Source organism: Solanum dulcamara, chromosome 1 (genome assembly GCF_947179165.1).
Source record: "Solanum dulcamara chromosome 1, daSolDulc1.2, whole genome shotgun sequence".
NCBI classification, from domain to species: Eukaryota; Viridiplantae; Streptophyta; class Magnoliopsida; order Solanales; family Solanaceae; genus Solanum; species Solanum dulcamara.
Window position 1 is genome coordinate 5679209 of NC_077237.1, and position 16769 is coordinate 5695977.

Consider the following 16769-nt stretch of genomic DNA (forward strand, 5'->3'; position numbering starts at 1 on the left):
AAGTTAATAGATGTTTAATCTTCGGTCTCGAAAAATAAGTAATTAATGTTACAAGTAAAGCATGAATTCTTTTTTTTTTGATATGTTAAAAATAACAAATAAAAATGATAATACATTTTAACTTTTAAGTATAGTAAACAAATAAAAATAAAGAAGAAAATACTTATCATGGACTCACGATTTCTAAAAATATTTGTAATTCTAGAAAATCAAGATAAATTTAATTATTTTTTTCTACTTTTACTTCTTACTTTGGTAAGTGGAGAATTATTAATTTAGAGAGGGGAAGAGTAGTATTAAATTAAGATCAAAGAATAAATATGAATAGCTTATCGTTTTATTTAATATTTTCTTAAAAGGCATACTATTGGAGATAAACAAGAAAAATAAAATATATTGGAATTCTAATCTAACTCTTAATTTTCAATTAATTGAAATATGTGTTATTTATTCCTTTACGTAAGATAAAAAAATACAGTCATATTTGAACTATTTTTAGAATTGTATTACAATCAATATGAGCACGCTTAATATAATACACCTGTAAAGTGGTAGAAAAGTTAATAATTATAAATATATAATTTTGTTTCAAATTATTTGAAGAATCTATATATGTTATTCATAGTTAAAGTTCAATAATTTGTGAAACTGTGCAAAAAGTTTGTTACAAAAATTTGTTATTCGTCTATATCGTGCAAAAAGTTTGTTACAAAATTGCTTTCTGCTATTTTTTGCCACCATTATTAATGTGATAAAAGAAAGTACTAATGTCATTAATTACTGAAACAAAAAAAGAAAAGATTTCACATCAACTAACAAAAAAGCACAACATGGAAATGGGGTCTGTTGTCTAAAATTTGTAAAGTATTTTCGTGGTTATGAGGTGGATTTCGAGTTTCAAGTTTTTTTTAATGGATAGAATTGGTGTGTATAATTTATTTATTTTTAGGATGCCAAATGGGAATGAGTTGGAGTTATGAATTTATAATCTATTGATTGAATAAAATCATCTCGATTTGGGATGTTGAAACATCAATTAAAGTGACAATCAAATTTTAAAGTGACTTCGAAACAAGTTCGAGAGCTTCAATTGAAAATCTTTATTTTATTTAGTGTCAGTTGATCCTAAGAGTGCCTTAAAATTCATGATACAAAAAATTAAAATTAAAATAATTAAAATGATATCGTGATATAGTTTTGTCTTTTATAAACTTTATCATATTCTATAGAATTTAGATAATACTTTTAAAATGAATCTCGACAGGAGAATTCAAGCTATTCAGGAAGAACTCAACAATTCTTCAATCCTAACAAAATAGTTTCTACGAAATTCAATGAACAACGATAATTACTTATAATCAACTTCTTTCTATTTTTGAGGTATGATTTGAAGGTTAGCTCTATAGAAATTTATTTATCTTAATTTTTTTTTTTTAATATGACAAACAAAAAACCACCGACATATTCAATTAATGCTTAAGCATGTGATTAGGAATCTAAAAGACTTAGATTAGTCTTAATTGCGACACTTGTGCTTACACATTAATGCTTCGATTCGATCACTCTGCTTCCATTAATATGAGTATTGTAATAAAATACTCACACTAATTTGTTTTTTAAGAAATGTGCAAAGACCTGAGTGAACAAGTAAAAAATGAATGGATGGAGTATGTTTTAGAGAGTGGATCTAGAAGAATTGTGAGCTTTGAAGACCAAAAATGATAGTAGAGGGTACTTGTACTCGTCTATTCTTAGCCAGATCGGATTTAAGCTCTGGAAATGAAGTGACCTTAGTTAAGGAGTGTGTGGAACTTTTTCGAACGCGAATCTGAATTAATCAGGCTGTCAAAGCAAATCCAAAAGAGAAACAAGATGGAGCATGTTATTTCTTCACCACAACATATATGATATATAACTAGTGTTCATTCCTTGTAAAAGTATCATAGAAGTCTTATTGATACTACAAATAGCTACATCTTAATTACAACTACATCAGTTATAGCAGATTATTGGCTTTGTTTACAATTATTAAGTGTATAGTAGTAACTAATAAGTACGTTGTGCCTCTATTTCCCTCATTCTACGTCTGCATAAGCTTCGAGAAATCGTTCAATTATGAGCCTTTCGTCTGAGGTAAGATCGGGGTCATCACTGGTGAGCCTCTTCCGGACTGCTGCACTAGTGATGTTGTCCGGATTTTCATCAAGAACCTGTTGGCACTTCAAAGTTGAACGTTAGAGGTAAGAGATGACAATCGTGAAACCAAAGAATCGTAACTCAAGATTGTACAGTCAGGGTAAAAATTAGACATAAAAGACTAAACTGCAGCATATGTATGGCCAATAAGTTGCGCTTTGTGCTCTAGTCAGTGATTCGCGTTAATGTCTTGTTCCTCAGAAGAAGACATTTTGACAGGAAGATGAAGTAGATTCCAACAAATGAAACAAAAAGTTCAAAATAACGAAGGCATAACCAGGACAAAACGAAGGAGGAAGGCATAGAACCTCTCTCCAAACCACCAAAAAATTAGTTCTTTACCTCTACATAGTTGTTGATATGTCCATCTTTATTGGGAGAAGTGATTGGCTCAAACTCATTGCATCTCCATTCACCATCAACAATGTACTTGTATTCATAGTGTCCTTCCTGTAAATGGAGGATAGAGGCGGATTCAGGAATTGAAGTTTATGTTAATGGGAGGAATCGAACCCTCGTCTAAGAGGGTAGCAAACCTTCAACAAGTTCTATTTCTATCACTGGACCAAGAGACTACTTTGATAAATAGTTTCCAATAAATATTTCTTATATATTTAATAGATTTATCAATATAAATACAAGATATGCGTGAAAGTTGCTGGATTCTCGGGAATCCACACCCACCACTCCGCCCCTGATGTAGGAGACATTAGGATTGACAATCTTTACGAAACATTTGTTGCATGTGCTCCAATTAATTTATAACAATATATTCTATAGATTCTTAATCCCTGCTAATATAAGGGATTGAAGCATATGAAGATAATAAAACAGATATTACACCATACATGCCACATAACTTTCCAATATGTTTCGATATATACAATTTCCATCATCGAAAGAAAAAGGAAAAAACACTGCAAGCCTAAAACAACATACTTACATACAAATCCCTTTGGAGAGTCCATAAACCTTGTTCCTTGTCAAACTTCAATGGAATTCTCTGCAGAACATTATAAGAGTTCTTAAATGAGCTCTAATATTAAGCATGAACTAAAGCCGAGTTGCATCAAGTGAGAAGAATATTTCATGAACCTTCTACAAACATGTAAAAGGCAATGAAACGCTACAATCATGGAAATCCGTTGTTCTTATTCTCCAAGTAGTAAGAGTTCTTACCAAATTGAGGACAGGGAGTGTGGTTGTTACTTGTTAGAATAACTCTACATGTAAGCAGTGCATTAATCTTTGATAAATTAGAAAGACAACATTATTGAGACAATTTTCTCAAACGTAAACGGTAACACGTATCTGACAGTTTATTTTTTTTTTTACTATTGTTATAAAATTATCTGACTTCATTATAAAACTGTAGCAGTATATTCGAGTGCTCAACTAAAGTTTAGTTATCAGGTTACAGTCGAACTTTGAACATGATGAACTTCAGTATTTTATGGTCAGATGAGAAACCGTAAAACATTCTGAAGAAAATGACTAATACTAGTTGTGAAGCTTGGCTATTACCTGGCCCCAGCCAATATCAAGTCCAGATATTTCCACTGTAGTACAATCATTGCCATGCCATGTCAATGTGACGGGCTTCTTTTTAAGGCCTGTAAGCTTTAAAGAGGAAGATACTTGGTCAAGAACATAAAAATATATGAAACATAGATGTAAAGGTGGATGGGAACAACACTGTTTGCAGAAGACATATCTAGCAAAAAAAAGGAAAGATGAGAAGTCGCCCAATCTCCATGGACTCATAAGGATTATAACTAAAGGTACATTATGCAACAAAATAGTTTCTTTTTGTACGTTGTGGAAGGATTGACCAGATTTTTGTTATTTTATCTCCAAAACAAACCACCACAATCTTCCAATATTTTCCCAATTCGACTATAATCACAAGAGATGCATCTTGCACCCTTGGGTGTAGCCCAGTGGTCAATAAAGTGAGTTGAGCACCATGAGGTGTCATGTTCAAATCCTAATAGGAACAAAAAATGCTAAGTGATTGCTTCTCATCTATTTTAGTCTTGGTGGACAGAGTTACCTAGTACTTGTTGCTGGTGGGAGATGACAGATATCCTGTGAAATTAGTCCAGGTACGGGTCAATTTTTTGAATCCCTTTCAGGTTTACAAGTACACTAGATATCCTTGTAGTGTATTGGTTTTTTGTTTTTGTTTTTAAAATTGACCCTTTAACAAAAATATGTTGTTGTCAGATATAAGTAGCACTACTGATCCTATCCTCACTGATGATTCAAATTTCAAACTCAATTTATCAAATGATAAAGTGCAATATATATTACCATGCACCCACACCAACACCAAAAGCCACAAGGTAACTATGGGAATGATAAATTGTTAAAATGACAGTAGAACTCACGATGTCTGCTGTGGCACCTTTGATGGCATCTAGTTTTGGAAAGCAGGAGCGTTCTCTCTGCAAGAAGAGAGAAGAAGACATGGTCAAGATACGAAAAATCCGGTTCGAGTTGAAAAATAAAACATAAAGCATAGAATAAACTTGTATAAAGGGGGGAAACTAGAAAAAAGAATCAGCCAAGTTTCAGTGGCTATGGTTCATAAACTATTCCGAGGAGAATTTTATTGCAACAACCAAAAACAAACTCTTCTTCATCAAGGACTATATAATTCATGGTAAATATTCCCAAGGAACACTTGGTGTTATAGCAAGCCAGCCAGCAATAATAATAAACAACATAACAGGGAAAAATTACCATTAGTAAATCGAAAGCTTCAATAAGCTTATAGCCTTGAACCCAATACATATATGTCAACTGCAGTTCAAAGTTCCAAAAAGAACGTAAGTTCGATCACAATGTAACTTAAATAAATAAAAAACATATTTCCACCTAATTTTGATTGCTTTTCAAGTACAGGATACTTTTTCAAATAAGAAATTACAAGATAAATTTGATAAATGAAACAACAAAGTGTTTGTATATCTGTAGAAATCTGACAGTTTGAAATTTCTCATCAAAGATGACTTTCTCCTTAAGTACTACGCTAACACATGGTTTTGTTTGCAAGCAAAACCTCAGTACCAAAAAAGTCTTGTGTCTGCTAAGAACTGTTATGAGTCGTAAGCAAGGTGAATTCAACAAGAACATTTTAGGAATCGTTCTGCAAGTCCTAGTTCGTTGAGGACGTACAAGGAGAACTGCCGAAATGATTATGAAAGAACTTTTTCTGAAAATGTCTTTTTCCGCAAATGTTTCAGGCTATGTTGATGCTCGCAAACTCAACTTGTTAAATGAGATGCAAGGCTCTCCACTTATGGATAGTTACACAAAAAATAATATTCTCCTGATCCTAGCTAACAATAAACACGTCGAAGACATCATTAAGTAAACAAAAGTGCACCTCTATAGCCACTTAAACTTTTAGTTAAGGTGGATCATTCAGTTCTACATGGTATCCAGAGAAACTAAGTTCAAGTCTCACTAGCATCCTTAAATGAAAAGAAGTTTTGACATGCTCGACCCATGAAAGAGAATCTAGTTAGCACGTGAGGTGTGCTTGAAGACATAAGAAAGTAAATAAATGTGTACTCTCTAACTTCTTAAACATTTGAATGAGTGATCATCCGGTTCAACATATACAATTGGTTGATTTTCTTATTTGGAGTATGACCAGCTATTGAATGGATATTCTTATTTGGAGTATGACCAGCTATTGAATGGTCTCTTTTTGTTTTTCACTTCCTCATGCAGGCTACTAAATACGCAGCCTGCAAGCACCAGACAGTCCATTGTCCAAGACGACTAGTCATCACCCTACATCTTTGAGGTCTAGAAGAAGGCAGAACATGGACCGATGCCCACAGAAGGGACACAGACTAGGATGAAGTTTCGGTAAACTTCTCCACTGCATTACTACAGCTCGTGCAATCTAATATTAGTCCATTACCAACACCACAAAGTGGAAAAAAACACAAGAAAAAATGCAAGTAACAATCTCCAGATCAGTCTAATGGAGAAATTACAATGAACTTCTACGCACAAAGCAAAGGCACTGAACCGCTAATTGGGAATCAAAGAAACAGAATCTGCTAATCTGATGATAATTATGTATGAAGCTCAACTATTCAGACAAGGGAAATTGACTGTAAATTTTATATTGAAGAGAATGTAGGCCACTACAGGTATTTAGGGTCTTGCGTCAAGTACAAGTAACTTATATTAGTGCATCAACAACACTGTTTATGTATTAGCAAAGAACAAACTCAAGTAAATGAAAATAAGAGGCACAAGTAATAAAAGCATTCTATGATACCCTAGGAAGAAAAAGTTGCACACAATTAGTTGAAATCATTTTGTAGAAAGCACATGTTCGTTGACAGAAGTGTTATATAATAATAATAGCAAAAAAACAAGGACTATGCTATATTATAGCAACCTTCTTTTATTCAACAGCACATTTCAGATCTTCCCGGAAGCCAGACAAATAAGTACTTTAATGCAATAGCAGCCGTTAGGCGACATAAAGAAACTCATAAGCGCATACCAAAACTGCAGGAGCTCTGCCAAGTCCAGCTGTGCAGTGTATGTAAGTCACACCCCCATTTCTATTGATGGCATTGTTCAATATGCTTATTACGGCTGGAAGCCGCAACCTCAAATCAAATGCATCAAAATCTCTGGTTCATCAAGCATCAACACATGGAGGAATTAGCTTCATGGAATTAACTTTTGGAAATGCCTCAGGCATCACACATTGTAGAAAATATATAATTTTATAAATCCAATATAGCAAGATGCTAGTCCAATTTTTGGACCTTGTATGCACAAAATTCACTGAGATTTTCTGTTCAATTACAACATATTGTCACTTTCGGAAAAAACATTTTCAGTTTTCACCTTAGATTGGGATTAGAATGAGAATGCCGAGACATGTCAGACCATATAATGAAGAACCTTTTTTCCAACATCAGCAAGTGAGGTAGTGTACATTTAGCAAATAATCTTGAAATGGAAATAACTTCTTCATCTTTTAGTACTCTACACATATGCTGTTATTATACAAGCATATTGCTGCTCGGAATCAAATTCCAAATCCTCTTTATTCCTTCTTCATATGGGTTTAAGATAAACATGCGAAAGCAAAATAATCTCGCATGGTATAATATTATGTTGTAAGTCTAGTAGACATAACGTACTTATCACAAAGAGTGCATACACCCTTGCAGGTAATCTTACATCACATAAAAGGGGGAGATAAAGATACGTAGAGAAACAGAGAGTTACAATCACAAAACAAGTCACTGCTGACTTTTTTCTCTTAAACTTACCTTATTTCGGCACGCAAGTGTTCAATATCACCACATTTGTTGGCATATTCACGAATTGCATTGATATCAACCCCAAAGTATCTAGAAAACACTAATTAAGGACTTATAAAGAATATCGTAGATTGAGGGTGAAATAGATTTGTTGATCCAACATGAAACAAATAATCATGACATATTCCATGGATACTCGAGATCTGGATTTTGTTGCAAGCAAAAAATAGTTTTTACTCCAATGCTGCGAAGCTTGTCCACATCCTCAGGAGTCTGCCATTTTGTTGGTGTCAAAAAAAGAAGGATAATACGTTTAAAGTAAAGGAATTATGCAGTACCTGTAGACATGATCCAACAATCAAATCTGGCCGGATGAAGTTGTAGTTCATTCCTAACTCATGCCTATAGGTTAAGACTGCATTAAGAAAGTGAGCAACGCGACGATATGAGTGCCACACATATTAGTTAGTTAATAGGACTGTGCATGTCATTAAGTTAGATAAGCCGAAAGTTATGCTAATACCACTGAATTATGTCTAAATTGAGAAAACTTGGATTTGCAGTTTGCACAAGGAAAGGATGTTCAACAACAAAGGGGAAGGCAAGAAGGAGAAACAAAGAAGAGTAGATAGTAGAAAACAATAACGCATAACCTAACCTTTTAGCTAGTATGAAATGTAGTTATGTAATAAGTTCTCTTTGATAAGTCAAGGACACTAATAAGTTAAACAGCTTTCCTGTTCAGATCGGAAAAGTATGCACTAGAAAACTCCTCAAAGTAAAAGAACATAAAGTTCACAGCACTAAGAAAATGCGTAGGAAGATAGACTAACCAGCTCCCATAGCTGCAGTCATGTCATGACTGTATGTATCAGATTTTCCCTCATCCTTCTCTGTACTAGATTCGGGACCAGATACTACCTAGAAAAGAGAGCAAGTAAGTGAATGCCAATTTAGAAATGGATTTCACAGGTTAAAGAAAGGGTAGGGAGGGGGGGGGGGGAGGTCTTCAAATATTTCAAAATAAAATTTATATTTACACGAAAAGTACTACAAGTCAATAAAGCTAATGATCCAAAATATTTAAAAGAAGTTTGAGAAAATTATTATCAAAGAAAAAAACTATTTGACTCCCCTATAGTAACACCTTCACGTAAATTGGGACTAAGGGAGTATAATAATACTCAATTTCAATAAGGTGCAGAAAGCAGGTTCCAATTTTTTCGCCATTTTCGTCCACATTAGGACTTGACAAATTAGTTTTAAGATGTGAAAGCAATGAAATGTCAGATTGAGTTCAAATCTATACATCCACCTCATAGAAACTAACTTTTTGATCAGACAGCAGAAATCTTGGAGACTGGCTACAAAAAGATGTGTTAATGGATGAAAACAAAAGCAACACTTCGCCTTCTCATGAATAGGTAAAACAATACAGCAGTTTCCACAATTCTTCAAATAATCTAAGCATCAATCGATGTTTCAAATATTACCTGTGCCACAATACTTAGACGCTGACCAGCAAATTTTGTCATCCCCTGTAAACAAGAAAGACAATGAGCATGCTAAGGTTCATTGTTGATCACGACCATTACTTAAATATTTTATTGTGAATACTATCCCACAGAAAATAATACTCACAGTAACTAATAGCAATATAAACAGATCACCTAGACATAGTAATCAACAACAATAGAAGAGTAATAAGGACACCAAGATTTTTAATGAGGAAACCGCAGGCCAAGAGGAGCAAAGTAAATTTCATAACACTTCGCAGTTTTGAGTAAGATACTCAAGATACCACCACAAGAAATAGCCCTCCTTTAGCACCAAAGGGTGTGGACTAGTGGTCAATTAAGTGATTTGAGAACTATGAGGTCTTCGGTTCAAATACCAGTGAAGGCAAAAACACTAGGTGGTTTCATCCGAATGTACAGGCCTTGGTGGACAGAGTTATAGGGTACTTGTGTTCGTGGAAGGCAGTAGGTATCTGACGGAATTAGTGGAGGTGTGCGCAACCTGGTTGAGACACCACAATTATATTTTAAAAATAGCCTTTTTTGATTTACACATTATATCACCCTCACACTCTCCAATTTGCCTCGCACGCTATTTTCTTAAATTCTCACTGTCTGTGACTTGTTTCGCTGCTTCTTGTGCTTCTGGTATAGTGAAATGAGAAGAAGAACTACCCTTTTATAGGAACAAAATCATAAGCTCCAAGTAGCAGGAAATCAAAAGGAAAAATTGCTGAAACTTTCTCCACAACGACAACCAAACATGGTCCCCAAAATTAATTCTTTTCCCTGCATTGGTACCAAGTAACTCTATCCAATCTTCAAGAAAGTAATTTGATTTGATATTTCCAATTTCTACCAAATGTGGTATCCAAACCAGCTTACATGCACCTTGACTAATTCCACAAGTACCTGTTACCTCCCACCAACACAGGTAACGAGTAACTCTAACCAATCTTCAATAAAGTAATTGATTTGGTATATACAATTTCTACCAAATGAGGATATACCCCCTATATAAGTTTTCATCCAATATCACTAATATAATACAGAAATCAAAAATATCCAATCAAATCTAATTATCAATAAATGATCATTACCAGTGAAACAACAGTGGAATAAGGCTTTCTTAAATTGCCTGTGAAGCTTCTAAGTGGTAAACCAGAGGATCTGAGAATCAAAATTAAAGTGAATTAATCCAACAAAAAATCAAAACTTTAACAGAACAAATTCAAAAAAAAAAGAAAGCAGTCTGGTCCACTAACGGGATCAGACCACAATGGTGTATTTTACTCTACATTTCTATACGAAACTGTTTAAATTCAAACAAAAAAAGAATATATACCTGGGAAGATTCTGAAGGCAATTCATTGGGAAAATGAATGGATATGGAGCAGAGTAAATCTGATAGGAACAATGTTATACTATACTCGTGTCTGATATTTATTTTTTCATTTTGTTGGCGTTTTGTATAAAGATACTTTATTTATATAACTAACTTCCAAATGAAAACTAAAAAGGCACCTTTTTCAAGATTCTCTATAATACCCTTCAGATTTTTTTAATGTTTTCATGGCGTACATACATTTCTTTTTTTCTCATTATTTCGAAATGAGAAAGTTATACTTAATTAATTATATGATTTGTCAATTATATTTAAATATTCACATTTTGTTAATTTCAAAAGATGAATGATATACTCCAGTGAATTGATTTGTGATATAAGAATAATTTTTATATTCTTTGTTTGTTACCCAACCCCTAAATCAATGTATATCAATTATTGATGCACAATCGAATTAGTTGAATTTGTTAATTTAATAAATGGGGTGTTTTTCACAATGGAGTGCTCCAAAATAGTGTAATAATTCATGGGACAAGTATCACCAAGGAATATAATGCGATAGGATATATAAAATCTCTCCATTTTTAATTAGAAGTATGGAGTTCGATCCTTTATATAAAATGAATTCTAGAAGAAAGTGTTTTCTTCTTTAAAGAGTCTTATGTGCATACAATAATTTTTTTAAAAAAAGTATTATATTATACAAATTTGAATTAATCAAAATTTAATTATAAATATCAAATATTGGATCACAAAAAAAAAATCACTTGTTAAGTGAGCCAAAAGATTGTGAGAGGATAACTATTAGGATCTTGTGCACTTCCTCACGAGCCAACATGCCAAGAATGATCCAACAATGAAGTAAAAAAAAATAGTACTAGTATAGATTCATGTTAAGAATAAAGAATATAGTGAAAATACAGGAGTACTTTCTGTATAAGAACAATAATATATTCGATGTAATTCTACAAAGTTTTGTATACAACAACATATTCGATATAATCCTACAAGTGAGTTCTGAGGAGGATAGAGTATATACAGACGCGATCTTTAACTACCATAAAAAGTAAGGATGTAACTTCTGATATACCCTTGATTGGCTCAAAAAAGTACTTTCATTTGATTGTAAATAAAAGTCATTTTTTTCGACCATTCATTTTTGAAGATTGATTATTTGGGATCAGTGAATTTTAAATATCGAATGATTATTTCGAAAAAAGAAAATAGATAACTTTCCTTAGCAATCAATAGATAAACATGACCAAATTCTTTGCAAATCTTGGTGGAATTCTTGATCATCCAAAAGGCCTTGAGGAACATGTTGACTTTGCTCAATAAGTCCTACTACTCTTGAATTAATCACACACAAAATTTCTGAATTAATACACTTTTCTTCTAATAAATCCTTTTGCAATTTCAGAAATTGATTTTTGATTTTCCCAACTTCTTCACACCAATTTTCAACTTCTCTTTTTCTTTTCCTTTTCCTTTTTTCTGCTTCTTTCACTTTTACCTCAATTTCTAATGCTATGCCATTTAATGCCTTCATATTGCTTTCAAGGCTTTGCAGATTGTACTCAAAGCTTTCTTGGCTGTTCTTTATGAAAGAATCTACCATATCAACCTCCATATCCATTTTGTTCCAAAATTATTCTACATATAAAATTAAAAAGAGGAATTTAGATAATCATGTTTAAAGAGAAAATTGAAAAAATTTAATCAAAAATGAAATCACTAGTACTACACCTTTGATATCCAAATAACAACAATCTAGCGTAATCTGGGGTCTGAAAAGAATAGCATGTGTTGAGAAAGTAGATAGACAGTTTCTAATAGACCTCGACCAAACGAACAATGAAAACAAAGACCAAAAACAATAAGAAGATAATACGATACCAAAGACCTTTGATATCCAAATGTTAAAGTCAAATATTGAACCATCAACACTTGATGGCAGGAGAAGAAGCTATGCCTTTTTTTATATAGACATTAGACAAGATGGATTTGAAAATTTAAATATAGAAATTATCATATAAGAAGAAAAAAAGTCAATTTTTTTTTTGTAGAGTAGATATCACGTAGTAACAAGTTGGCTAAAATAAAAATTATATAAAGAGATAAGGGAAGATAATGAAAGGGGTAGATTTTGGAAGCAACTAGGAAAATTCCTTGCAAGTGTAAAATTTATTTTAACAATAGATACCCCTAGATTAAAGGGCACGAAGATATGATAAACTTAATTATTCAATTATTTTCTATATAAAAACCTAAAGAAGCTTTCTTAATATCATGTCTCAAATCAATTATGAAAATCAATATATATATACGATTTCACCATCATTTGTCTTCCTTTTGTGTGGTTCCCCTCAGGTATATATATATATATATATATATATATATGATTTCACCATCATTTGTCTTCCTTTTGTGTGGTTCCCTCAGGTATATGGTGTACCGATATTGAAGCCGCATTAATAAGGATTGTATATATATAAGGGCCTTTAGTAAATTTAGGTTTAATGATTTTGGTGGGATCTAAAGATGTAGTGGCTGGTGAACCAGCTCGCATCACTGATCAAACTGCGCACTTAGCAGTGGCTTAATGCACCAAGCTACTAATATTTCGCTGATGTTATATATCCACCCTCACAACCTAAGAAAGAAGTGATAAATAAGATTCAAAATTTAATTACTAATTAATAGGAGTAACCTGTATTCTTTTAGCTTTTGATCATGGAAAAATCAAACAATTTTTTGCATTGACACAGCAAGTTGAGGCAAAAAACAAAGATGATCCCATCCAATTCAGTTTCATTCTGTGAAGCATAGGATCTAGACTAAGATTTTCATCACATCGCATCGTACCAATCCTGAGACAACAAATATAAGTAAAGCATTCGGAGCTGGACGGAGTCCTTTTTTCTCGAACCTTATAGGAGTGGGCAGGACAGAATGACGACTTCCTCAAGCCAATATCAAGATTGACTACTGAGTTGCTCATTGGATATGAGTGTGAATGAAAGAAATCAGCACTCTAGAACGTTTCTGTTCAAGAATGTAACGAGAATTTACACTTTGGAGTCTAATTCAGGTGCAGTCTCCATCTTTTCTCCATCTGGAGCTTCTTTTTCATCTGTAGCAGTTCCTTCTTCAGACTGCATTTGGTTTGGAGAAGGTGGCAACAGCTGCACCACAGTTTCCACAAACTCTTCCATTGTTTCTGCAGCTTCCCCAAAACGCGTGTCATATTCCTCTATTATCTGGTATACGTCAAGAAGAAATATATATATATATATATATCAGAACCTCAAGCAAAATCAACATAACACGTTAATGATAGTTTTGTGTTTCAAAAGTGCGCTAGAGTTCTATTTAAATTGTGAATTAGGAAGAGACATTCATACATTTAACCAGAATGAATTCAACATACTAATACAAAAGCTCGGTAAGTGGCTATCTAATGATACCTCAAGGAGGGAGTTATCCAAGTGCAACACATCAATCCCATGCACTCAATTGTACACCAACCACTTAAAACTCACGAGGATACATGGTTCCATTCTTATCCTTCCAGGCTCTAATCAAGAAACCCAGTTTTTTTTAACACATGGTCGATAGAAGCTAAGATAGAGGTTTGGCTGAACCCAACAGCTATTGCTCAAACAATATATTTGTGTTGAGAAATTCATTAAATATGTACAATATTAAGTTTAGGACTCCGTCATTAACACTTGAAGTCGTCGTTCTAAAATCCCGAACTCATAAAGTTGAAATTATGGCTCAGCCTCTCCAGTTTAACATACCAAAGGATCCCAACAACCACCTCAATAGCAAGATCACATTCTTGGGGCTTACCATTGTTAATGACTAAAACATGACTGATGCACCATTGTTATATGTTCAAATTAGATGAGTGTACCAAGGAGGTAAACCATATCTTCTATTTCCTACTTTCTATCCATTGGGGAAAGGTCATTTCTCTATATTGTCCATTGCTTACAAGTATTAAGATCCCATGTTGTGCAACAAAAAAACCACAGTTCACAGATATCTAACAAGTTACAATGCTGCAAGTTTATTTAGTCAAATACCAAGAACATCATCTTTTCGAAATTACCGGATAAAGTTCAACGAGTGAAGATGGCCTGATATTGATGATGTTAAGGATCTCAGCTTTCGTGAGTTTGATACTTTCACATTTTCCCAAGAATTCACCAATCACTTGTCTTGTCTGATTGCAAGCAGCAGTTTGCTCTAAATAATCATACACCTAGAAGATCAGAAACATCAGATATTGCGAGGCACAACGAAATACTTAATACTCTCAAACAAGAAGTGCGATAATGTAACTTCCAACCTTGAACTCTGATGGCGCAATGGGAACTATGACCCGCGTAGGATCTCTTCCTGCACCTCTTGAGCGTAGAAAATCAAGCACCTCAAAATTTGTGAGAGCACCTGCATTTGCTTCGAGGCTGCAGAAAATAAAGAACAAAGACCATGTACTTAGTAGCTCAATGAAGCAATGGGCTTCGATTAGAAACAAAGACATAAAGAGTACATACATCTTCATCACCAGAAGCCAGGACACCGTGTTCAAACTATAATACTTCAATCACTTGCAAGGAGTTGCTTGCAATGGGATGTATCTGTAATTTGGAAAAAAAAAAAAACAAGCATGAGCCTTGTTTTTCCTTTTATCTTTTCCTGGAAAAAAGTGTTTTATTTAGGTTTTCTCTTTCTTAGTACATAATCGTTAGTCAACATTTAAACCAAGTCTAATCAGTTGTAGACTAACAAAGCTTCAGAATTCAGTGGCTAGGGCTTTTCAAGATGAGTTCTTGTTAAACCAGAGTACTTGAAAAAAAAAATCACAAAGTCTTCCATGTTTCTCCTACTCTCCTTTTTGTTTTGCAATGGGGGGTGGGTGGGAGAACATTTGTAATATGCTACTATTACTTTTCATGATGGAGAGCAGGCTCCTATCAAGCTAATCAAGTTAGTACCTCAACATATTTAGAATGACCCTTAGTTTATTTTAATGTACAGAGAAGATACACAATGTCGCATGTGTACTTATCATTAGAGTATTTTGTGATCCCTTTTTAGTGTTATGTAACTGTTCAGTTTTGTCATGATACTTGTCTTTTGGTGCATCCAAATTTTCACATTGATTTTATGCTATTCACGTTTTCTGTTCTCGGGATTTCTCATTGATTGGCTATTAGCCATACTACAGTTTGGTAACCAAAACTGGTATCGTTTATCTATCATGAATTATTTCACCGTAAAATGATAAATGTAACAGTGCAATTCTGATATACAAATGGAAAGAGCATCAACCTTTTAACGAGGATACACGAAGACCACATGTAAGATGTTAGAATTCCTATAAAGGATTACATAACCCACGCAAAAACAACAACATACCCAGTGTAATTACACAAGTGGGGTTTGAAGAGGTAGAGTGTACCTTACCCCTACCTGTCGAGGCAGAGAGGTTATTGCCGAAGGACCTTCAAATCAAAGTAATTATGAAAAGGAAAAACGATAGTGAAAAAAAAACATGATAACTAATAAGGAAAGCAGCACAAAGCATAGAAAGAACAGTAACAACAACAAAATAGTGCAATAATGGAATCACAATAAACAACAGATAACCCATGCCACATGTGTAATAATCATTATTTTCATGTACATTGAAGATACTCAAACTTGCTCCCTTCATACCCAAGGGACAAAGAAACAGAGTAAGATATTCAAGTCTAGATTCAGCTTTAGTTCTAGGTAACTTAAGCAGTCAAAGATTGAATGAAAATTCCCATAGCTCCAACACACCTTCCTTCTATCTCAATATAAGTAAACCAACAGCAAGAATTCAGAAACGAAGAGAGATTGAACTTACCTTTACCACTGAAGTTGCAGAGATGGATGAAACAAGTGAGGGAAATAATAAGAGGAGAAACAAGAAAAGAAAAGGTAGTGATTAGGGCTTTTATTGAGGCCTTGAGGGTATTATTGGAATTAAAAAAAATTACCGACCAATAAATCGAATCAAAATAATGTTATTGGATTATTGGGTTAACGGATTTTTAACAGTTTCATAAAAGAAATTATCAGGTTATTGGTTCGATATAAATTTTTAATATTAAATTGTTGGGTAAACCGATAACTCATTAAGACTATAATAATTTATTACTTTATGTCTATGTAATATTAAAATATTAATATTAGTACCTTACTGATTACTATTGCCCTTTAGCCTTTTAATTCACAAGATTGTCCCGGTCCTTTAATTTGAATTGCACTTGTATATTTATTTTCATGTTAGTTACTATTATTTCTATTTTATGAACATTATATAAAGTTATAATATTATTCTGTCCCGCCAAATTATTAGAG

At 33.4% G+C, this 16769-nt stretch overlaps 2 protein-coding genes across 3 annotated transcripts; both read right to left on the reverse strand.

Moving 5' to 3' along the window:
• Positions 1-1855: 1855 nt before the first annotated feature.
• Positions 1856-10487, reverse strand: LOC129899493 (phosphoglucan phosphatase DSP4, amyloplastic). The gene is made up of 14 exons (XM_055974486.1): positions 10368-10487; positions 10123-10192; positions 8999-9043; positions 8339-8426; positions 7844-7920; positions 7702-7778; positions 7515-7595; positions 6731-6863; positions 4942-5001; positions 4587-4643; positions 3721-3816; positions 3140-3199; positions 2539-2646; positions 1856-2210 (listed from the first exon to the last, which is right to left on the reverse strand). The coding sequence occupies exons 1-14, from the start codon at positions 10391-10393 to the stop codon at positions 2076-2078; spliced, it is 1113 nt and encodes a 370-aa protein (XP_055830461.1). The 5' UTR covers positions 10394-10487; the 3' UTR covers positions 1856-2075.
• A 2576-nt stretch (positions 10488-13063) lies between these two features.
• On the reverse strand, positions 13064-16333 carry LOC129899502 (DNA-directed RNA polymerase III subunit rpc9-like). 2 transcript variants are annotated; one of them, XM_055974504.1, is made up of 6 exons: positions 16273-16319; positions 15841-15883; positions 14933-15016; positions 14725-14842; positions 14485-14637; positions 13064-13627 (listed from the first exon to the last, which is right to left on the reverse strand). In XM_055974504.1, the coding sequence occupies exons 3-6, from the start codon at positions 14938-14940 to the stop codon at positions 13436-13438; spliced, it is 471 nt and encodes a 156-aa protein (XP_055830479.1). In that variant the 5' UTR covers positions 14941-15016; positions 15841-15883; positions 16273-16319; the 3' UTR covers positions 13064-13435. The 2 variants fall into 2 exon arrangements, with proteins under 2 accessions (XP_055830479.1, XP_055830470.1); XM_055974495.1 differs by lacking the exon at positions 15841-15883 and having other exon boundaries at positions 16273-16333.
• Between the last annotated feature and the right edge of the window lie 436 nt (positions 16334-16769).